Source organism: Nannospalax galili, unplaced genomic scaffold, assembly GCF_000622305.1.
Source record: "Nannospalax galili isolate Female #2095 unplaced genomic scaffold, S.galili_v1.0 scaffold199, whole genome shotgun sequence".
Classification (NCBI taxonomy): Eukaryota; Metazoa; Chordata; class Mammalia; order Rodentia; family Spalacidae; genus Nannospalax; species Nannospalax galili.
In genome coordinates this window covers 1,970,392-1,993,811 of record NW_008343559.1, presented here as the reverse complement: position 1 = coordinate 1,993,811, position 23,420 = coordinate 1,970,392, and the positions used below count along the sequence as shown (strand labels likewise).

Sequence of the window (23,420 nt, the reverse complement as noted above, 5' to 3'; positions counted from 1 at the left end):
AATGTTGAAATTAAATTACCAAAAGCACATTTTAATTTCTGAATTATGATAGTCTGGTTAGTAGTTAAACGAAGAACCTAATGTGCCTTGATTTCGTTGAGGAACATGAGCATTCTGCAGAGCCTGGATTCCTGCCTTGGAGAAATGGAGAAAGAATGCCAAATAACTCAAACCCCCTTTTCCTTCACCACCTCCCCCAGATTTTCTCTGGCAGTGCTAGAGTCCTAACTTGGTTATATTTCTGTGTAATGATATTTCAAGTCTTGGGCCAGAACGTGACTCAAGTATTCTGCTCCAAGAAGGTGATTTATTCATTTGAAAATTCTGCAGCATAATCCTCCATGTCTGCCCGGCAGTCCAAATACAGTTATTGACAGATCACCTGTTCTAGTGGCAGGGTGTGGGAAGAGAAGTGAACGCAGAAATAAAGTGAAGGGTCATGTCATGCAGATGCTGGTTATCTTGGCAGCTTTCTGGGCACAAAGTTGCCATCTCTCTCACGAAGTCTGGGAGGCACTCGGCTCTTGCTGGTGAGCAGAGTGTCACTCGTGCCGTGTTTGGGAAGGGGAATGGTGGCAGTGCTGCTCTTCACTCAGCTGCCCCATCACCTCACGGCAGAGCCCCAGCCTTCACCTTCCTGGTGGCCCCTCTGCTCCATACCGCTGCTTTGCTTACTTGAAATGGGGTGTAATTCCTATGATGTTGCATAAGAAGTTCACATTCTCTACCTTAGCATAAAGAGAACATACAGATGGTGTGTGTTTGCTTCTATTTTTTAGGAGAAGACTGATGTGGAAGGAACCTTGTTTGTTTACACAAGGTAAGAGTGTTCTATTTTTAGAAAGAAACAATTTTTGAAATAATGTTTTAGCTCAATTTTGTCACTTCTCTAAGGCGGTTATATTTCAAAGAAGTACAGCAGCCGAATCTGAAATTACCAGTTGGCAGGAGGAATCGATACCACATAATGTCACTTGGTGTATTCTGATGAATACAAATTTCAGGGTATAATTTCAACTTAAATGTTTTGTATACTATTACATATTTATATTTTGATTCAAATGAATTGTGCATAGTTCTTGAGTACCATGGACTGCCAAGGAATTCAAAGTGTACTCTTGGACTGGAGAGATGCTCAGTGGTTAAGAGCTCTGGCTGCTCTTGCAGAGGACCTGGGTTTGGCTCCCAGCACCCACATGGCAGCTAACAACAGTCTGTGACTCCAGTTCCAGGGATCCAATCCCCTCTTTTAGTCTATGCAGACATTGGTTGCATGGGTTCACTTATGTACATGCAGGCAAAACACCTATACACACAAAAAAATACATAAATAAGCTTTAAGTATGGTATTAGGAATGTTAAGTTATTTAATCAATAGTTGGAAAGAGTTTTACAGACTATCCTCCCTGGCCCTTAACTGCTTTAAAAAGCATGTTGCAAAATTGAAGTTATCTCTTGGTCCTCCATTGTCTAGTTTATAGGGTATGTTTTAGGATTGATTTAATAAGCTCATACTGGGGCTGGAGAGATGGCTGAGCAGTTAAGAACACTGGTTGTTCTTACAAAAGACCCAGGTTCGAATCCCAGCACCCACATGGCAGCTAACAACTGTCCCTAACTCTAGTCCCAGGGGATCCAACAGCCTCTTCTGACCTCCACAGGCATTTCACGACATGGGTGTACTTAACCTACATTCAAGCAATACATGCATATACATAAAATAAAAATAATAAATAAAATTTAAAAAAATAAGCTCATGCTTTTAGTCATTTCTTTTTATCATATATTATCAACATTGTGTGTACATGCAGACATAAAATATATATAGGCTTAATAGCTACATTTTTATTCATATGAATTTCTAGAAAAATATCTTACTTAAATTCTGTCACCTTCAGTGGGAGTACATAGATGATATACAAAAGTGTAGTCCAAACCCTTCTTGGGATAACAATTTCACTGGGGAAATGAGTATACAACTATATTTTGGTTACTCCTGTGTTCAAGTTTAAGATAAACAATACAGTATGTACCATCCCAACTACTGGTTAATAGAGTTTAAGCAGTGAGTATGCTGTTATGGCTGTGGAAGGCTTTGTAGGATTGATGGGGCTTGAGTTGGCCTTCAGGAATAAGGTGGAATTTAACTTGCTTAGAGGACGAGGACAGGAAGCCTCTACAGGAGGAATGGAAAAGCAGAGACATGGCCTTCCTATGTAAAGGGGACAGTAGGGAAATACTCCCTGCTGTAGAGGGTTTGTATTAGCATGAGTGGTAGAATGGCACACCAATGATTTTGGGTTTATTTTCCTAGCAGTAGGGAGTGACTGAAGGCTTATGAATGGGAAAATACTTAATAGATATGAGAAAATGCATGGAGAGTTAGTGTATTAAATATTAGTAGGTGGCACTGGTTTGAAAAGAAACTGGAGGTAGGCAGGATGTTAAGGTGATGATTGCTATGAAATAGGTGAGAGTTGGGACCAGAGTGACTGAAGCTGAGGTAAAATACTGCGTGACTGAGGGTATGGGGACGTTGAGAAATGGCACTGATAGGAGAACACCAGTGTTTGAACAGAGGGACAAGAAGGTCAAGGATCTGGTTTGGGGCTAGGTTTCTGCTTGATCTGTTCCTCTATTTTATAGTGCTGGGGATGGAAGCCAGGGCCTCATGCTTACATACACTCTACCACTGATCTATACCCCCAGCCTTTGGTCTGCAGGTTTTCAAAGTGACAGTTTTGCAGTGGTCTTGGTAAATTGAAATTGAGGAATCCAGTCCCTTGAGATGGGGGTCAGAGTTGGCAATGGAGCATTTGCATTGTCTGAGAGGAGTATCAGGAGGACACTGATAGGAGGTGATACTGGATTTTAGGACCAGTAGGGATATAGACAAAACCAGAACTGAAATAGTCTTTAAAGGCCAGGTAGGGGGACAATAGAGGAACAAGGGGGAGGGTGGCACGGCGGTGGCAACTGTGGGGAAGAAGGTCTGTTGTGGAGGACCAAGAGGAATGCTGAAAGGAAGGAAGGAGAGCTGGGCCGTCAGGCTGGTAACAACGGGGCAGATTGTTCAGTCTCTGAAAGATGGTCTGAATACCCAAGTATTAGTGTGTCAGTCCGTGTTATGTTCCAGAACATTCCAGAGGCCAAGTGAGTTTGTTCAGTACATTCTTGAGACTCTGAAGAGAAAAACTGAAGAACACAGTATTTTCTCATTTCTCAGGATTATTTTGAGAAGGAAAGAAAAGTGTATTAGTACCTATTAATTATGATTTTAAGGACTTTTCTGCTGAATTATGCAATTAACTTTTACACTCAAATCAAATGTAGCTTTGAATCTCTAAATTTTGCTGCTGTTGTTTTCTTGGTTCTGAAACAGGGTTTCATATAGGCCAGGCTGGCCTTAGACTAGCTATGTAGCTGAAGATGACTTTGAACTTTTGATCTTCCCAAATTTTGGAATTACAGCCATGTGTCAGTTTATGTAATACTGGGGATGGACCTAGGGCTTCGTATATGCTAGGCAAGCATGCTACCAACAGAGCTACAGCCTGACCTTCCTATCCACCGTATCGCCAATGGAGTGATAAACATTAAGCTGAGAAAACAATCCTTCCCTGTTTCTTAATCTCTTCCCCCAAACTAATTCCTCAAGAAGATGGTGTCTGCTGCCACCACATCCTCTTCACGTGTATACACTCTCCCTACCAGTCTTTCCCTCGGTGTGGAATGATAGCAAAATTCAAAGCAGTTTGAGTTGCCAGTAAGGAAGCTGCCCATGGCACTTCCTTACCTATTTCTCTTCCAGAGTGTTTATAGTACCGCTGACATCTTTATTCCTGGGCCTGTTGTATAAACTACTATATAGTCCCCATGCTACTAATGCCATGAGACCTTGTGCTGTTGAAATCCATGAAGATACCTGACCCTACTCCAAGAATGTTGTCTTCCGGCCTCTCCTGTCTTCCTACCTGTGATACAGTTCATAGAGACACATACTGATGATTTCTGATCTTGGTATTCAGGGGCCCTCTGTTAGTCTTAGGAGTACATTTTCACCTCCTCCTCCTAAGTTTAAATAGAAACGATTTCCTGTATGGAGTCTATGCCATCACCACTGTATCTCTTTGTAGAATAAACTCATCAAAGAATGCCTTCTGTCAGCTTAAAAGTTGGAGGTTTTAAAATAAAATCCTGTTAAGTGGCAAAGTAGCTGTGTTTTGCTTTTTATCAGTATCATATGATTTATCAGTATCATATGATTAAAAGTGAAATAAAACTAAGGGGTAAACACTTTTCCCCTGTTGCCTATAGCATTTTTATGGCTTTCTTAGTAATAACTTCAATACCCCATTTTAAATTAAATAAATGAATTCTGCTTACTTCTGTTTTAATGTGTATGTAGTGTTCATTTGTCACCACAAGTTTCTTGATTGAATTATGATGTGGCTGTCATCCCAGGGCAGACAAATGCACATATAATTGTTAGTTTATACTGTTATAGTATGGGTCGTCTGTGCCTGACAGAGGAGGCACAAGATTTATTGTACAAAATGAAAAAGAAAAGTCACTAAAGGCCACATTTTTATTGAGAAAAATTTTATAGTAGCTTGTCTAAAAAGCTGTTAGCTTTATACTGAAAGAAGCAAAGTATCTGTGCTTTGGGCCAATGTATAAACTTAAATGTACCGTATCTCACAGGTTCATTAACCAGAGTTGCTTCATTTTCTTGAAGCTTTCAATTTCAAACAAACATCTGCACTTCCTATGAATTTTTCATGCAATTATGATGTGCATCCTCTGAACTCTGAAAATCTGTCAGAAGACTTTTTAAAGTCATTACCATCTCTGCCCTAAAAGAATTTACAACCTAGATAGGGAGATAAGACATGTAGACATACACAAGATTACACCTCTGCACAGTTAAAGAAGTAAGACTGTCTTTGGGACAGTTCTGTGGTATTGCATACAAATTAGTATGGAATGGTTCCAGGAGTAAACAAATGTTGTTTTATATGTGTAGAGTTCTGCTTCTGTGGAATGCACAGGAAAGAGTTAAGAGACACATCTGATTGAAGCTGCACTGCAAGTATGCTACACTTAGCAACTTGTCTTTCCCCCACTCCATGATTTTCAGGTCTGCTTCTCCAAAGCATGGATTCACCATTATGAATAGGCTCAGCATGGAAAACAGAACAGAACCTATTACTAAAGACCTGGACTTCCAGCTCCAGGACCCTTTCCTTCTCTACAGAAATGCCAGATGTGAGTCTCTTAAACAGTGGTAGTTACATTTCTGAAGTTTGGCCAAGTGTCTGAAGGTGCGGAATCCTCCTTGCGTCTCTGTTTAGTATCAGTGACTAGGGGTTGGCATTTGTTAGCTTGGAAACGGCTCCTAGAAAAGTTCAATGAGAGCTTCCTTAACACCTGTCTTAAGCAGCTCTCCTCTTGTAGCATGAGCCAGTCATCCACTTTAAGCCTGAGCAGGGCGGGAGAGGCAAGTGCTCAGTCAGAGACTGGAGAGGAACACATAAGATTTGGCGCCACTAAACACAGAAATAACACTTTGGTTAGTGGTCGTTTTTCCTAATGTATCACCTCTGACCAAGCACATTGAGAAAGTGGTAGAGAGAGAGGCCTATGTTCTTTAAGAACTATCTTTTGAATATGTAGTAATTGAAAAATCAAAATCCGAAGAGTCCTGGCCTCTTTAGGTTTCTTACCCCTTTATAATAATGTTGAAATTGCAGTAGGTAACTGTTGGGCTTAGCCGTTGCCTATATAGTATTATGCCTTCATTGATTCTTGTGTCTTATCTGACACTTGTTTTGGACCAGAGAAACACTACTGAAGCTGTCAGCTTCAGGGGCCCCTTCACCGTAGAACACAGGAGCGTGCTGCCTGATAAGTAAGTATCTGCATGCTCTTAGGCTTTGGGTGATTTTCAAAAAGACATTGCAGTCTAGTGATGCTTTCTACTCTTGGGTTTAAGATAAGACTTTGGGGCTAGTGAGGTAGCACAGTAGGTAAAGGGATAAAGTGCTTCCAGCATGAGGACCTTAGTTCGACTCTCCAGCACTCAAATTTAAAGAAAAACAAAAAGCCCGATACACACTGGCTTGTAACTCCAGTGCTGGAGGGCGAGGGCAGGTGGGTGTGCAGGGCTTGCTGGCCAGCCTAGCTGAAACTGCAAACACCGGGTTTAGTGAGAAACTCACACAAAATAAGGTGAAGGGGGCCATCAAGATGGTTCTGCAGATCAAGGCCCTTGCCTCCAAGCCTGATGACCTGAGTTTGATCCCTGGAGCCCACATAAAGGTGAAAGGAGAGAACCAACCACCACAAATTGTCCTCTGACCTTCGCATCTTTCACATTGCATGTGCTGTGGTTCATGCATACACCCCCCCCAAATTAGTGTAAAAAACATCCCTCAAATTAATGTAAAAAAATAAACAAGGTGTAGACAGATAGAGGAAGATGCCTGAAGTTGACCTCTGGCCTTCACTCCCACATACACACAAGCATACTCACACTTGCATACAACACAAACAAAAGGGGCTGGGAGATGGCTTGGTGGTTAAAGTGCTTGTTCTTCAAGCATGAGGACCTGAGTTTGGATCCCCAGCACCCTTGTAAAAGTCAGGGGTGGTGGCATGTGTCTGTAACCCCATTGCCAGGGGCAGTGAGAGTCCCTGTCCCAAAAAATAAGATGGGAAAGCGATTGAGGAAGACATCCTGACATCAACCTCTGACCTCTACACATTCTACATGGGTGAGTGCAATTGCACACATGAGCTCACACATACAACACACACAGAATTTGCTTATTGTATACTATTCAATGAATTTTAATAATGTAATACAAGTAATATTTGATAATTACAATGAATGGTTTCAAACAAAATGTGGCATCATTTAATGTGTTAAATATTTAATACTGATATTTACTTATACTTGCACATAATTAAGCTGTGATAAGTAGAACATTCCTTAAATTTCTATGAGAAAAAAACATAAGAACTACTAAAACTGTGACATGACCTACCAGTGGTAAGTCTTATGAAAAGAAAGATTTTCAGTATAAAACGAAGTCTGGTTTTTGCTGTGTATTTAGTTAAGTCAGACTTTTTTTTTTTTTTAAAGACTATTGCATTTGAGCTGAGGAGATAGCTCAGTTGCACTGACATGACTGCTTGAGTTCATTCCCAGAACCCACATGAAATAGCTGGACATGGTAGTGATGGTGCGTGCTTGTACATGGGAAGCGGAGACAGGGGTCCCTGGGGCTCCCTGACCAGCCAGCTGAGTTTATTGGGTGAGTGCGAAGATGGTGAGAAGCTGTCTCAAACAACAGAATGGACAGCACCTTAGAAAGAACAGCACACAAATATAAACCTCTGGCTCACACACAATATTACATTCAGTTATGAAAATAGCAAAAATTCAATTTAAAAAACAGAAAAAATTTAAATCCTTTATGTAACCACAAAAATATATGTGGAATAAATGAATTCCAGTGACTTTCATAATCATTCTTAGTTGCTTTATTTTGAATAAATACTTGATCTAGTCATATTTTAAGTCTTCAAATATTTTTAGTGAATTTTTGCAAATTTCCTAGAATATATGTAATTCGTGTTTAGACCCCTACCCTATCTGCACCCCTCTTCATGCCCCCCCTGCCAAATTTCATTTCTATATTAAGGCCTGTTGGGTCAAATTTGTGTCCCTAAATGCCCTTCTGTGCAGAGTGTGGGTCCATCCTCCGAAGCCTGGCTAACCTATGTAGCATCACACCTTAAAGAAAACTGACTTTCCCTCTCCCAGCAGCTGTTAATTGCCAATAGTTCCTCAGCTAGGCCTGAAGTTTCTCACCCACTTCCCCATTTCTTTGTTGGGATTTTGTCTGGCTTGAGCTTACATGGGTCTTGTGCATGCTGTCACCATTGCTGTGAGTTCGTATGAGTAATTTCCCAGCTGTCTGAAAGACTTTCCTTGTGGTCATCCACCACCTCTGACTCTTACCATCTTTCTGCCCCTCTTCTGCAATGATCCTGTCACATGCTGTACCAAAACTATAAAATTTTCTTTAATGCATTGATTTTAAAAATACCTTTTCTGGGGCTGGAGAGATGGCTCAGCAGTTAAGAGCAGTGGCTGCTCTTACAGAGGACCCGGGTTCGATTCCCAGCACCTACATGGCGGCTTTGAACCGTCCTTAACTCCAGTTCCAGGGGAATCCGAAGCCCTCTTCTGACCTCCATGGCATTGCACAACACGGGTGCACTCACATACATGGAGGCAATACACTCATACACATTAAATTAAAAAATAAATAAATAAAATATTAAAATACCTTTTCCAAATCTCACAAAGACTGTTTGGTAGAAAATATTGTGTGGAAGTAACACACAGGAATGCTATTCAGTAAGGTCTCCAGTGGCCACTTCTACCTGTTGACCTCTTGAAACGTGGCTTGTCTTAAGGAACAGTGCTGTGTATATAAAATACATACTCACTTTTCGACGACAGCACAAAAGAAATTTTTTAATCTTGTAATTTTTATATTGATTAACATGTTGAAATGATATTTTGATAATTGGGCTAAATAAAATGTATTCTTAAATTTACTTTCACCTGTTTCTTGTTATTTTCTTTTAAAATCACATGAGACTCGCATCTGCGGTTTTTATATTTCTGCTGACTAGCACTGTTGTTTTCATTTGTTCCTTTTGTAGAGTTTGTTTCTCTTTCTGATTCCGTAGTCCCAGCTATGCAGACTGTGCCTTCTCATTGCCATTTGCAGAGTGAGGAAACCTAGGCTCCAGGAGCTGACAGACCATCTGTAAGGCAGTGGACTCACCCTGGGTGCCGAACACCCCTGGACTGCTCTCTCTGAGGCTGAACATGAATGGAGTTGAAGGCAGTCTTTGGGATGCATGTGTGTTGTTGCTTCTGAATTTCCACATACACAAAGGAAATCAGTTGAACGGAGAATCGGGGTGATGTCTGCTACTCTCCTTAGTTCATTTTGCTTCCTTTTGTTCTCCTTACTGTCTGATGCCCATTGACTTTGAAACCAGTCGTTTGCTTTTAGTTTATTTGTAAAAGCTTTTTCAGTCCTTGGTGTCAAAAGTACACAGAAAGCTTATCACACATGCTATCAGGGTCTTAGGAACCTCTCAGGTATTTCTTAGGGCTCAGATATTTTAGTTAATAGTTGTGACTTTCATATTCTCTAATAAGGAGCCTGACTTCATGCAGGATTGTTTTTTGGGGGAGTCTGTCTCCTCAAGGTCTGTACAATCCAGTCTTGGGAGCGCTTGGCCTTTCACATGGCCACATGGTCATGAACCATATCGGGGGGTACTGCAATAAAGGCGCTAGTACAGAGTCATGGTGACTTTTCTCAAAGAAATTTTTAGACTCAGTGAGGAAAAAAAAACCCGATACCTAAAATTCTAACTATCCCTCTCTTGAATTGGATGAATCTGTAGAAGCAAAATAAAGAAGTGAAAAATCTCTCTTCATTTAATTAGCAAAGGGAAAAAAAGTCATGTTTAGATAAGTAACCTTGACTCTTTATAAATTATACAAAATATTTTATTATAAAGGGTTTATAGTCTGAGCTTTATTATAGTTTATTGAAATGAGATTTGACCTAAGTAGGACTTTATTTATGTAGTGTGTGTGTGTGTGTGTGTGTGTGTGTGTGTGTGTGTGTGTGTGTGTGTGTGCATGTGCATGTGTGCGTGTGGTTCATGCACATGCATGTGCAAGTGTGTGCAGCGTGGAGAGGCCAGAGATGTCAGGTGTCAAACTCTATTCTCCTTTTTGTTTTAAGACAGGATTCTATCAGTGAAGTGGCAGCTCACTGTTCTGGCTAGGCCGGATAGCTTGTGAGCTCCCAGGATCTGTCTGTCTCCAGCCCTGCCCCACACCACCACCATCACCCCTCCCACAGTGCTGGAGTTATAGCCATGACCTGCTTTTCTAAATAAGCTTTAAAAAGCAAATAAAATTGCTGTTAAATTTGGGGCGAAATTTTATTCATTCAACAAACATGTCTGGAAAAACTGATTCCTGTTTCATAAATGAGGATATTATGGTTAAAGGTAATTTGAATGGCAAAAGACCAGTGTTGGGACCCCAGGCCCAAGCGATGAAAGTGTTAACAATGGTTAATGTATTTGAGCAAAGTGTACCTTTTAATAAGTAAGTTTTCTTAGTGTACACTCCAAATCTTAAAAAGAAGTTTCTTTTAATATTAAGAATCTGTGTATCTCATTATTAGCAAAGAGACTACCAAAAACTAAACAAAAAACTGATTTTGACTATTTCTGTTAGTCTCCTATAATAACCATATATTGTCTTTTCTGTTTCACAACCAAATAAGATTTTAATATTTGGAAGTACATTTTAGAAATTTTATTCTGCAATTACAATACTTTAAATAAGTTATAAATAGTAGTGACAGCTTTTAGAGCCAGGACATGTAAATCATTATCTATGGTTAAAGGATTAGAATTAAACTGATTTCATTGTAGAGTGAGCCTGGAGTTTAGAATAAACCAAGAAAGGAAAAATTAGAGACTATTTTAACTGGATAAAAATGAAAATACAATCTGCCAGATGCAACTAAAGATGAACTTAGAGGGAAATTTATAGAATCAAAAACTTACCAGGAAAGTCTTAAAACACACATTTAGGCTTCCACATGAAGTACATAGAAGAGTGAGTGAAATGCTTGGTCTAAGCATGAGAGCCTAGTTCAGATCCCTAGCATCCACAGAAGAGCTAGGCCTGGTGGTGCCAGTAATCCTAGGAGCTCACTAGCCCCTGGTCTAGCTGTAATGGTGAGCCCCTAGGTTTTTTTTCTCTAAAAATAAGATAGAGCGGGGGCTGGAGAGATGGCACAGCGGTTAAGAGCACTGACTGCTCTTGCAGAAGACCCGGGTTCGATTCCCCGCACCCACATGGCTACGAGCCGTCCTGAATTCAAGTTCCAGAGGAATCCAATGTCCACTTCTGACCTCCAAGACATTGCATTACACAGGTATACTCACATACATGCAGGCAATACACTCATACACATAAAATAAAAATTAGTAAAATATATTTAAAAATAAGGTAGAGGGACTGAACAGATGGCTCAGCAGTTAAGAACACTTGCTGCTTTTGTGGAGGACCTGGGTTCAGTTCCCAGCACTCACGTGGCAGCTCACAATGTTCTGTAACATTCAAGGACATCTAATACCCTCTTCTGGTCTCTGATGCCACTTCATACACATGATACACATCTACACATACATGCAAAACGTAGAATACATATGAAATAAAAATAAATTATTTTTAAAGGGAAAAATAAGGTAGAAAATGACTGAGGAAGAGACGCCAATGTCAGCCTCTGGCCTTGGCACACGAGTACCTCCCCCATACATACACACATGCACATGCACAAACGAGAAAATAGAAGATGAGCACCTGAGTCCAAAGTAAGTAGAAGGAAGGAAATAAATACAGAGATCAATGAACTAGGAAGCAGAAAAAGAATAGAGAAAATCAATGAAACCAAGCTGTTTGAAGAGTCCTGAGTTGACCAACCCTTGGCCACACTGATGAAAGAAAAAGGAGCAGTGTCAGCATGTTAGCAGTGTCAGGAATGAATGGTCCTGATCAGGCATTCAAACCATAGTAAGGGAACACCCAGCTGCTCTGTAACTACACACTTGACAACCAAGTGGAAGGGATAAATATATGTTTGTGAATAATAAAAAAAAATCAAAATTCACTCAAGAAAAAATAGCCAACCTGAATAGTTCTGTTTCTATTAAGGAAATCCATTTTGTATTAAAAACCTAGCATAGCAAACTCCATGTTGAGAGTTTCCCTGAATTCTACTAAACATTTAAGGATTCTTCCTAGCTTTTATTTCTGTTGCTGTGATAAAATACCCTGATTAAGAAAAGCAGAGGGAGGGGAGCGTTTATTTTAGCTCACAGTTCCAGGTTACAGTCCATGACTATGGGGAAGCCACAGTGGCAGGAGCTTGAGACTGCTGGTCACATCACATCCACAGTCAGGAGCAGAGAGAGAGAGAATAAGGAGGCATGCTGCTTGCTTGCACTCACTTGGGTGTTTCCACTCTTACACAGTTCTATACTCATGGTGGGCTGGATCTTTCTACATCTCTTAAGACAATCCCCCACAGACATGCCCCCAGGCCAATCTGGTAAAGATCAACCTTTGAGACTCTTCCCAAGTGATTCTAGGTTGTGCAAGTTGCCAGTCAAAACTAACCAGTACAGGGGCTGGAGAGATGGCTCAGCAGTTAAGAGCACTAGCTGTTCTTGCAGAAGACCTGGGTTTGAATCCCATCACCCATATAGTGGCTAACAACCATCCATAACTCCAGTTCCAGGGGATCTAACACCCTCTTCTGTCCTCCTTGGGCATTGCATGACATGGATGCACTTCATACAAGCAGGCATAACACTCATACACATAAAAAATAAATTAAAAAAAACCAACCAACACAATTGTACACAAACTCATTAGAAAGTAAAAGGAAAAAATGTTTCCCCATTCATTCTATGGAGACTCTGTAGCCTAGCCAAATTCAGAGACAGAGGTAGAAGAGTGGTAATGAAGATATTGAGGAAGGGAGAATGGGAATTAGCATTTAGGAGATAGAAGTTTTTGTTTTGTTTGTCTTTTTGAAGCAGGGTCTCCCTGTAGCCCCAGCTGTCCTGGAACTCACTATGTAGACCAGGCTGGCTTTGAACTCACAGAGATCCACCTGCCTCTGCCTCCTGAGTGCTGGGACTAAAGGCATGAGCCACCACTCCCGGCCTGAGATAGAGGTTTTATTTGGGGATGAGGAAAATGTTATGAAGATGGGTGGTGGTGGTTGTAATGCCACTGACTTGTAGTAGGATGGTAACATGTGAGTTTTTAAAATAGTTTATCATAATACTAAAAAAATAAAAATTGAACACTCTGAATCCAAAAGTCCAAAACATATCTGAGTGCTAAAATGGCAGGCAAAAGGTTCAGATTTGGGATTTTCAATTGCCTCTTGAACTTTTGGCTGAGATCAAGTGCAGATTTTTTCTTTTCAAATTGGAGATGCATAACAGGTGAAGCCTATACAAATGTTCCAACATCAGAAAAACTGAAATCTGGAACACTCTGATCCCAAGCTTTTCTGATAAGGGATTCTCAGCCTGTACTACCAATGTGAATCCAGGAGTTGATTTTTTTTTAAAAAAAAGAGGCTGAGCATGGTGGTGCATACAATCTAGGCCAGCCTAGATTGTACACAGCACATTCCAGGCCAGCTGGAACTACAGGAAGACCCTGTCTAAAACAAAAGTATTTGTTAGCCACTTGCCTGTTGATAGGAGTTACGTGCTAGGGTTTGGAAGTTTGAGAGCAAGTCAGACACACTTCTCCCTTCCTGACTGTAATTGCATTCTGTCCTATATGTAACATTTGCTCTGCTTTCTCTGTCAGACTACAAATACCGCCTACCTCTTTCATGCCTTGCCCAATTTCTGCCAGTAAGTATGTAGTTAAATATTTGCAACAAGTACAACTAATAAAACTTCACCAAAATCTTCACTATTTCTTGAGTCTTTTGGAGGATACTAGACAACAGCCATTAGTCAACTTTAAATACTGTGTGGTTCTTATATAGAAACTCCAAACACCAAATAATTTTGGCAACTTACACAGGAACTACTCTGCTCCTCAGGGTTAATTGTACAGAGAGTAATGATACTTCCCTGAGAGCACCTAGAAAGAACTGTAAGTTGTGAGAATGCTGTACATCCATCGTGTGCTATTTGATAAGTCTAGGAAGACTCAACTTGCCGTGTTGTATCCCACGGCCTCCATATGTTGCAGTTTGTTGATCCATTCACCTATTGGTGGGTGTCTAGTTGTTTCCAGGTTCCAGCTGTTGTGAATGAAGTTGCTATGAACATACTGATTGGTGTTTTCAGGGACTATATGTGCTTATTTGTCTTGGATTTATACCTAGGAGTCGTGTTGACAAGGTCAGGGTGTAGCAATTGTTTAGCTTTAGTAGGTGGTGCCAGATGGGTCTGTAAAGTTGGGTGCCTACTTTATATTCTCACTGACAGTGTCTAAGAGTTCCAGTTGCTCTGTGTCCTTGTTGCAGTTGATATTATTTGTCCTTTTAATTTAGCTATTCTCGGAGTTCTGAAAAGATAGCTCATTTTGGTTTTAATTTTCATTGTGCTGTAACTAAGCGTGTTGAACAAGCATTTCTTTATACACTTATTGGCCATTGTATGGATATGCTGATTAAAGCCAGAATGAGAATGCCTCATATGCCTTAGAGTACCTACAGTTGAAAAGACTGATATTACCAAGTGTTAATGAGGGTGTAGAGCAACTGAAACAGACATCTCTGGTTAGAAGGTAATATGGTATAACCACTGTCTTAGATACTTTTCCCATTGTTGTGATAAGATACCCTGGCAAAAGCAGCCTAGGGAAAGAAGGGCTTCTTTTGACTCACAGTTTAAGAGTGCAGTCCGTCAAGGTATGGAAGTCATGGTAGCAGGCGCTTGAGGCAGCTGATCACATGTCAGCGCTCAGGAAGCCATGATGAATGCTAATGCTCAGCTAGCTTTCCCCTTTCATGCATTTCGAGACCCAAGCCCAAGGAAGGCTGTGACTCACCTTTAGGTCATTTGACCTAATTAAGATAATCCTTCACAGGCGTGCCTAGAGGCTTGTCTCCTCGCTGGTTCTAGATCTTGTCAAGTTGACAGTCAACACTAACCATCATAACCACTTTGGAGAACTGTTTAGCAGTTTCTTAAATATGTAGCATATAATTGCCACATGGCCCAGCACATTCTACTCTTGAGTATTTACTTAAGAGAAATGAAAACTATGTCCACCCAAAGACCTTTACACAAATGTTCATGGCAGTTTTACACATTCTTGCAGAACCCCTTAGGAATAACCCAGGTGGCCATCAACAGGTGGATAAGCAAATCTTGCATATCCATATGATAGAATATTTCTCAGAGATAAAAAGAAATTAACTGTTAATATAGTCACCAGCACAGATACATCTCGAAAACGTGCAGAGCAAAAGAAGCCATCCTCAAAGGAGTGCCAGCCCAATCATCCTTTGAAGTCTAAGAGTAGGCAAAGCTGACGCGCTGACAGGACCCAGAAAATGGTTTTCTCTGCTTGGCTGGTGATAGAATCAGGAGTTGTAGGGGAACTACAAAAGGTGATAGAAGTTTGTGCCTTGATTTGGTGGTGGTTACATAAGAGTATATTGTCAAAACTCACCAGAACATTTTAGGATCCATCCATTTTATTGTATATTAATTATTTCTCAGTTTTTAAAAGCAGAAATAATTGAACCTTATAAAAGAAAAGTATAATACAGGGCATGGTGGCATGGACCTTTAATCCCAACCCTCGGGATTAAAGAGATCAAGGCCAGCCTGGCCCACATAGTGACTTCCAGGCAGGCTGGGACTAGGGAGACCCTGTCAAAATAAACAAAATAAAACAAAAAGAGCGTAGGAGCTGGAGAGAAGGCTCAGTGGTTAAGAGCACTTGCAGAGGATCTGGATTCAGTTCTCTGCACCCACATGGCATCTAGTAACCATCCATAACTCTAGTTTCAGAGGATCCAGTGCCCTCTTCTGGCCTCTGCAGGCATTGCATGACACAAGCACACACAAGTCCAGGAAAGTCATATACATAAAATAAATATTTTTTTAATTTAAAAGAAAAGCGTTTAAATAATGAATACTTAAGTATATTTGGTATTTTGTTGTCATTTTTTGATGGTGCTGGGGATTGAAGCCCTAGAGCAAGTGCTCTCCAACTGATCCACAGGTTGGCCCCTTACCATTTCTATCCTGACATTCGTTAGCCCTGGCTGAACTGACTCTGAGAGTTCTTCAAGGTTGATTACTGCTATAGCAGCCCTCCTTGGCTTGCAGCTTAGCTCCCTCCACCTGGAAATACCATTCTCTGTGTTCTAAAACACTCCACAGTACTTTTAACCAACACAATGCCAAACACCTTTTATGTAACTTGACATTAACTGTAAGTTGTAAGTCATGTGAGATCGTTTCCAGATCATATATTAAGGCTATGACCATACATTCTGGCTTGAGACATCTGCTTTCTTTCACATAGTCAGAGAAGAAAGGCTTCTTGGGGTAGTACAACATAATCATTTTCCTGAGTGAAAGGAATTGCTGGGATGGCCTGTTTCAGAGATGCCACAGTACAGCAGTGCCTGAACAAAGACAGCCTGACTCTCTGAACAAGGCAGCTTGACTCTTGGAGTTGTTTAAGCCAAGAGTGAGCCCAGCCTGTTCTCCAAATTTGTTCCTTCTGATTTCTCTCAGAACTGTTCTTCTAACCTGGTGCATACTGCCCTTTTTTTATTGAAATAGTATATTCAGCATGATATGGGGGAAAAAATGAGAAACTTGTCTCATCAGGGAAGAATTTTCCTTTTCTGACCCCTACTAACCCAGAACAGTATACAAAACCACAAACAGATGTTATCAGTCTAACCCCACCTGTTGTTTGCAACATAAACTGGAGATAATTTATTGCTTTTGATGTTGCTTCTTTCAGCAATGATATTTTCACAATACCTCTCTCTGTGTCGCTCTCTGTCTCTCTGTCTCTGTCTCTCTCTCTCTCTCTCTCTCACACACACACACACACACACACACACACACACACACACACGTGTGCGCACACTATTCTGGGCCGGGGCAAGAAAGGGTCATGAGGAAGAAATAGGGAACAGAATCTAAGATTAAAGATGTTTGTTTAGCTCAGCTTATGAAAGTTGATTACCAGAGGGGGAAGCAAGGCCTCACGAGAATGTTTACATTGTTTTGTTAAAGGCTACCTAGACTTTAATAAACTGATTACACAGTAAGAAGACAGATTGAATAGATAGTGTTAAATGATCTCAAAATGTAAGATTAACTTTGGTCACAAGGTTAGGTAAGACAGGTAGTACAGGAAAGTTATTCCCACAATGACTCAGTGGGTAAAGGAGTATGGCCAAGCCTGACAACCTGAGTTCAGTCCCCAGGACCCATGTGGTGGAAGGAGAAAGCCAGTTCCCAAAGTTGTCCTGTCTTCCATACATGCTCTGTGGCATACACAGAGAAATAATAAACAAATGAAAAAAATTTAATTGAAATTAATTAACCCTCTTTACTTTTTTTTTTCCTTTTTGAGACAAGTTCTTACTATGTGGTCCTGATTAATCCAGAACTTGCTTTGTATACCAGGCTGACCTTAAACTCAAAGAGCTCCACCTGCCTTTGCTTCTCAAATGCCATGTTTAGTGGCATATGCCGTCTCTTAAAGGTCAATTTTTTTAAAAATTCATTTTATGTATGCATGTATGTATGTATGCATGTATGTATGTATGTGGGCATGATATGTGCGCCACAGCACACATATAGAGGTCAGAGGACAACTTGTGCAGTCAGTTCTCTCCTCTACTATGTGGGTCCCAGGGATTGAACTTGGGTCATCAGGCTCAGCAGCAAATGCCTTTACCCACTGAACCATCTTACTGGCCCAAGAGTCAATTTTTAAGCTGGATGTATGCCTCATACCTGTAATCTCAACACCCTGGAGGCTGAAACAAGAAGATTATGAACTTGAGACTAGCCTGGGCTATACAGCCAACACCCTATCTCAAGTAACAAAAAACAACAAATTCACTTTTTAAAATTTTTTTTAAATTTTATTATTTTTATTTTATGTGTGTGCATGTATTACTTGCATGTAGGTAAGTGCACCCATGTCATGCAGTGGCCGCAGAGGTCAGAAGAGGCTGTCTGGAGCCCCTGGGACTGGAGTTACGGACAGTTGTTAGCTGCCATGTAGGTGCTGGGATTCAAACCCGGGTCTTCTGCAAGAACAACCAGTGTTCTTAACCGGTGAGCCACCTCTCCAGCCCCAAATTCACTTTTTTAAACAGTCAATTTTCTATCAGGGATACAATTTTCTAGCATCTGTTCTGCAATCTTTATCTAAAACAGTGTATAAGTGATAGTTTTAAAATATAATACTAAATGTTTTCTTGGTAGCTGTTATAAAACATAAAGCGTAAACTTTAAATTATTCCAGAATGTCAGTTAAATTGTGCCTATATATACAATAAGTAACAGCAGTAAGAAAGTCAAATTTGCAAAGTAGGATGGGGCATAATATGGAAGCAACATTGCTCACTCTGCATAGAGTATGTTCTGTGAAGCCTTTGCTCTGCCCTTATACTACCGTAAATGAACAGGTTACTACATAAGCATGAGCAGTACATTACAGGTCTCTTGTGGCAGAGACCTTATCTTGTATTTTACTTGTGTTCTGTGACTCCACATGAGCCCAGAAAATAAATGGACCTGGATAAGAAGTAGACACGTAGAATGGACTTTAGGTGACTCCCAAAGCGTCTGAATTAATCATAGAACTGTAGCGTATGTGTATAGGTCTACTGAATTAATCGTAGAATTGCTGCGTATGTGTATAGGTCTACTGAGGCCATCTAGCATTCTGAGCCTCAGCCAGCTTATGACATGTAGCTTTGAAGATACTCTGCTTGGAGTGATTGATTTATAACAACCATAGGGTTGCCCAGCTTCCAGAAATTCTTCCCTACTCCCCAACTCATGATCAGATTGAAAATCCTGCCTCTCAAACTGACACAAAGCAGTAATTGGTCTGAAGTGAGTAGCTCCCCGTCTATGGCTAGGAATGCCAGCGGTTTGGGGCTTTTAAGCCTTGTAGATTTCAAGATATGTAGAGGAATGAAACTCTTCCAACTCATCCTGAGATTTGTCACCTAACTTTGGAATCACTCAGATAGTAGTTATAAAAGCAGCTGGAAGGTTAAAAACCAATCCTATGGAAAGTTGCTACAAAGAAAGTGAAAACCTCATTATCTATCCATAGTTGATTGAATTTATTTTTCCATTTTCAGATATTTGCTGGTATATTGGTATTCTCAAATAGCAATTTTTAATCTTGAGTTGTAGAATCTGATGGCTCTTCTCCCACCTCCCGCTTCGGCCCCCTCCCTCCGTCCTTCACCCTCAGAAGTGTCTATTGTATCTGTGCACGCCATTTTACAGACCTGAATTTCAGGGGTATTGCTGGACTCCTGAAGTCCTGTAGGGCCAAGAGACTTAAAAGTAATCATTGACATTCTTGTCAGACAGAAACGGTATTTTGAGGAATAACAATAGCATGCCTTGCTCTTCAGGATCTGCCCAACAACATAAGAGCCTTGTGGTAAACTCACCTGAGTCAAATAATGTAGAACTGGAGACAAGGACTTTGACATTTCATATTCAGTCGATGGGGAGCCTCTATAACCCTGGAGTTCTCACTGTGTGTGGTGTTATGATTGCTGCCCTCAGTAACCTTCAAGGATTCTGTGCTTCTTAGTAAGAAAGAAAGAAGGTCCCTGAAATTTAAAACTTATAATATGGTCATTGAATTTCATTTTGTGTCTTTAAGCCACCTTTGCCATTGTAAGTGAGAAATTGACCTCTTTATTTTGCAGAGAGCTGATGAACTTTAGTAAATGATTGAGGGTTGCACATCTCCTGAGACTTGAGTGATGGAACTTGTCACTCTAACCTTAAGTCCAGAATTACTTTTTGTTTTCTCTCTGTCAGTGCTCTGCTCATGATGAAGGGATCTAAGCTGTAAAAGAGATTATTTATTTAAAGAACTGGCATTCTGCAATTACAGAAATCTCTGGAAAACTTTTAAGTAAAGCAGAATTTCACTTTTGAGTCTTGAGGTATCTATGGATGTAATATTTTTGGTTTTCTATGTGTTGAGCATCTGGTAGCTCCTTGAAACAAGTCCACATCAGCATCTGCACAGCTCAAGTAAGCTGTGCTTCTCCAACCCTGACCCCCACATCCCACACAGCCCAAGTAAACTGTTTCTTTTACCTTTACCCCAGCCTCTGCACTTTTACTGTAGATGATTAGGGGCCTCACCTGTGGGCCAGCCGTCCAGGAATGTAATGGGGATATGTCTGTATATCTCTAAACTCACTCAGTGTCATGATAGGAAAAATTTTTTGTAGATGAGCTCCTTGGATAAGGAAGACTCCATGAGGCAAAGTCACACATTATCATATGCAGCTGCCATGGGGAGTAAAATTAAGTGAAGTCACTTGATCTTCAACCCTGCATTTATTTCCCTGGCATTACCAAGGAAATAAACATCCACATAGTGGTGCTGGTCCCACAAATGCTGCATTTGTGGCTTGAAGTTGTATGACATTTTATATTTTTGTTGCGAGAACCCAATTTGGCATCATAGAAGTCCAAATCTTGGCAGAGAAAAACTGAATTCCAAAACGTCCCGCTGAATGCTTCATAGGTGAAGCGCCTTTCGGTCTCCCTGCCTCAACACAGAGGAAGTGGATGCTATGACTGCGTAGGGCCTCTGAGCGCGTTCATGGAAAGTCCATTTTAAAATATTTATTGTTTCTATTTTATGTGTATGAGTGTTATGCCTGCGTGTAGGTAAGTACACCTGTGTCGTGCAATGCCTGTGGAGGACAGAAGAGGCTGTCGGATCCCCTGGGACTGGAGTTACAGACAGTTGTTAGAGGCCATGTGGGTGCTGGGATTTGAACCCGGGTTTTCTGCAAGAACAGTCAGTGTTCTTAACCACTGAGCCATCTCTCCAGCCCCGTAAATTCCATTTTTATACTGCTGATTTTTGTCCAAAAGTCACTTACACAGTAGTTTCAAATACTCATGTTCTGGAATCAAACTTAATTTACTCCTTAACCCACAGAAGGAAAACTTATATTTGTTCTGGTTTTGTTTTTTGTTTTTTTTTGTATTTTTGAGACGGGGTCTCCCTGTAGCCCCAGCTGACCTGGAACTCACTATGTAGACCAGGCTGGCCTTGAACTCACAAAGATCCACCTGCCTCTGCTGGGATTAAAGGCGTGTGCCACCACGTCCAGCTTGTTCTGTATTCTTAAAGGATTTGAGAGAAAGAAAAGCAATGAGCTGATGATTCTGTATATAACCTATGGCTCTCTTTTCAGAATAGAACAAAGGATGATAATTGTTTACATCCTAAAGGCTTTAGGAACAATGATGTCTCCTGTGTCTGTACTCATAGGTTAAGGTCAAAATGAAAAAGAGAGATTCTGATTCACTTTTCTTCCATCAGGAAGTAGCCTGTAGTCACAGGCTAGATGGCTCCTGTGCCAAATCCTAGAAGCTTTTTAGTGATCATATTCTTTACAGTTAAACTGTTTCCAGCAAAGCTGCCCTTGTCATCATTAAACAGTTGATTTAATCATCTGATTCAAATATGAGAAAGTCTGGCGCATTTTTTGGAACAACTTTGACCTATAGAAATGCTTGTTTCATGTTTCTCACAAACTCATTATATGAGATAGGAGACAGAATTTGCTTTCCCTTATTGAAATTCATTTAAGATCATAGATTTTTCAGAATGTTACTAGATTAATTAGCATATTTAAGATCATTTAGGTGCTTGTAACTCAAGGTTTCTATCAGCACACACAACTAGCATGAGACTATGTTGGTTGCTGGTTAAACCCAAGTCCTGTTATATTCTATCTTGTGTTCATCTGTAAGGAAGAGAAATGCTGCATTCTTTGAGTTCTCCATTGCAAGTGGGAAAAGTAGGCAGGTAGGAAGAGCAGGAATAGAGATGCTCTGATAATAAATACGCATAAAATAAGTACATTAGTATCTGCTCAGTGGTAGGTCAATAGAAATACATAATCTCTGGAAATTCACATCCTAAGGACAACATCCTATCAATATTACTTACACTTAGAAGATGGACTGTTTGATACAAAATGAACTCTTAAAGAATTTATAGAGCAATGTAAAGGCCTTGTGAGAAGCATGCTGTGCTCTCTGGTAGAGTGGATCAGTTGGCAGAGGACTCTAGTATTGTTCTAGTTTGTTTCTCCATTGCTATGACAAAACACTCTGACCAATACCAACTTGAGAAGGAAAGGGTTTATTAGGCTTACATCTCCCAGGTCACAGTTCATCAGGGAGCCCAAGGTAGGAACTCAGGGCAGGAACCTGGAAGCAGGAGCTGGAGCACAGGCCGTGGAGGAATACTGCTTACTGGCTTGTTCCCCAAGCCCCTGCTCAACCTGCTTTCTTATGCAACACAGGCCCACCTGCCCAGGGGTGGCACCACCCACAGTGGGCTGGGCCCTCCCACATCACTCAACAATCAAGAAGATGCCACATAGATATGGCCACAGGCTAGTCCAATGGAGGCAATTCCCCACTTGAGGCTCCCTCAACCCAGGCGTGTCAAGTTGAGACTAAAGCCATCCAGAACAAGCATATCTGATCTATGACATTAAGCCAGAACTGATATTAGCAATAGCACACATTATTGGTGGTGTGAGGTGTTGGACTGAAGTTTAACTCGGACGACTACTGCATGCTGCTTACTATGCTGAATGTATTAAAGTCCTCCTCTCCAGGAGATTATAGTCTAATCAAGGGAACAGGTGTGTAAATGCTTAACTATTACTTTTTTTAAGTACAAGGATATACAAAAAAGACTGGGAGCAAAGAAAACATAGGAAGTTTATCCCTAAAAGAGTGAGGGAGATTGGGTCTTAAAGGATGAATAGACGCTCAGAGAAATGAGAGATGTCTTAGGAAATCCCTGTTTACTATTTGTGGCCTAGGAGATTTTGAAATTTATCAGCAAGATAATGAACAAAATGAGACAAACTTAAGTGGTCAACAAAGCAGAATAAATTGTTCCTGTTTCTATTATCATTAACTATGGGTTTTCCTGATTTGTGTTTTTAGAAGTTTCTTTACTCTGTTAAATTTCTTAGAGTAAAGGAACTTTCCCTGAGACAAAATAAAATGAGGAAGTTAGCAGAAAATGAAGATCCCATCTGACCTTTGGTGACCCTGACAGCAGTAGAGACTGTCAGGGTTCCCAGATGGGGAGGGCAGTGACCGCTGAGGAGATTAGGAAGGTCTAATGACATACAGAACATTTGTTATAAATGAAAACTTTCTAAAAGTTAAATCTGTCTTTTAAGGTAATTTAAATTCTCATGGATGGTTGGAGAATACATATTAATTCAAATTAATCGAATGCTTTGGTTATAAGGTTTCTGTCTTTGTTTTTAATAGCATTTGCTTCCTAATAGTTAATTTGGAAAAGGGAGAAGGTTGTTTTCACTGATTTTCTACTGTGCTTCAAATGCTCCTGAGTGTTGGCTACCCGTTAAATAGTGATTGCTTCTCATCTGCTTCGAACCTTCCAGGATCCCGAGATCATGGGATCAGGATTGCTGATTTGTGAA

The 23,420-nt window shown here is 40.5% G+C and overlaps 1 protein-coding gene across 1 annotated transcript in view; it reads left to right on the top strand.

The window, feature by feature from the left end:
* Positions 1–23,420, top strand: part of Dcp1b (decapping mRNA 1B) — a 48,932-nt gene that overhangs the window by 4,568 nt on the left and 20,944 nt on the right. The window contains exons 2-3 of the mRNA XM_008839756.3: positions 780–820; positions 5,141–5,268. Of these exons, the coding sequence (XP_008837978.1) occupies positions 780–820; positions 5,141–5,268 (169 nt within the window). The remainder of the gene's footprint in view (positions 1–779; positions 821–5,140; positions 5,269–23,420) is intronic.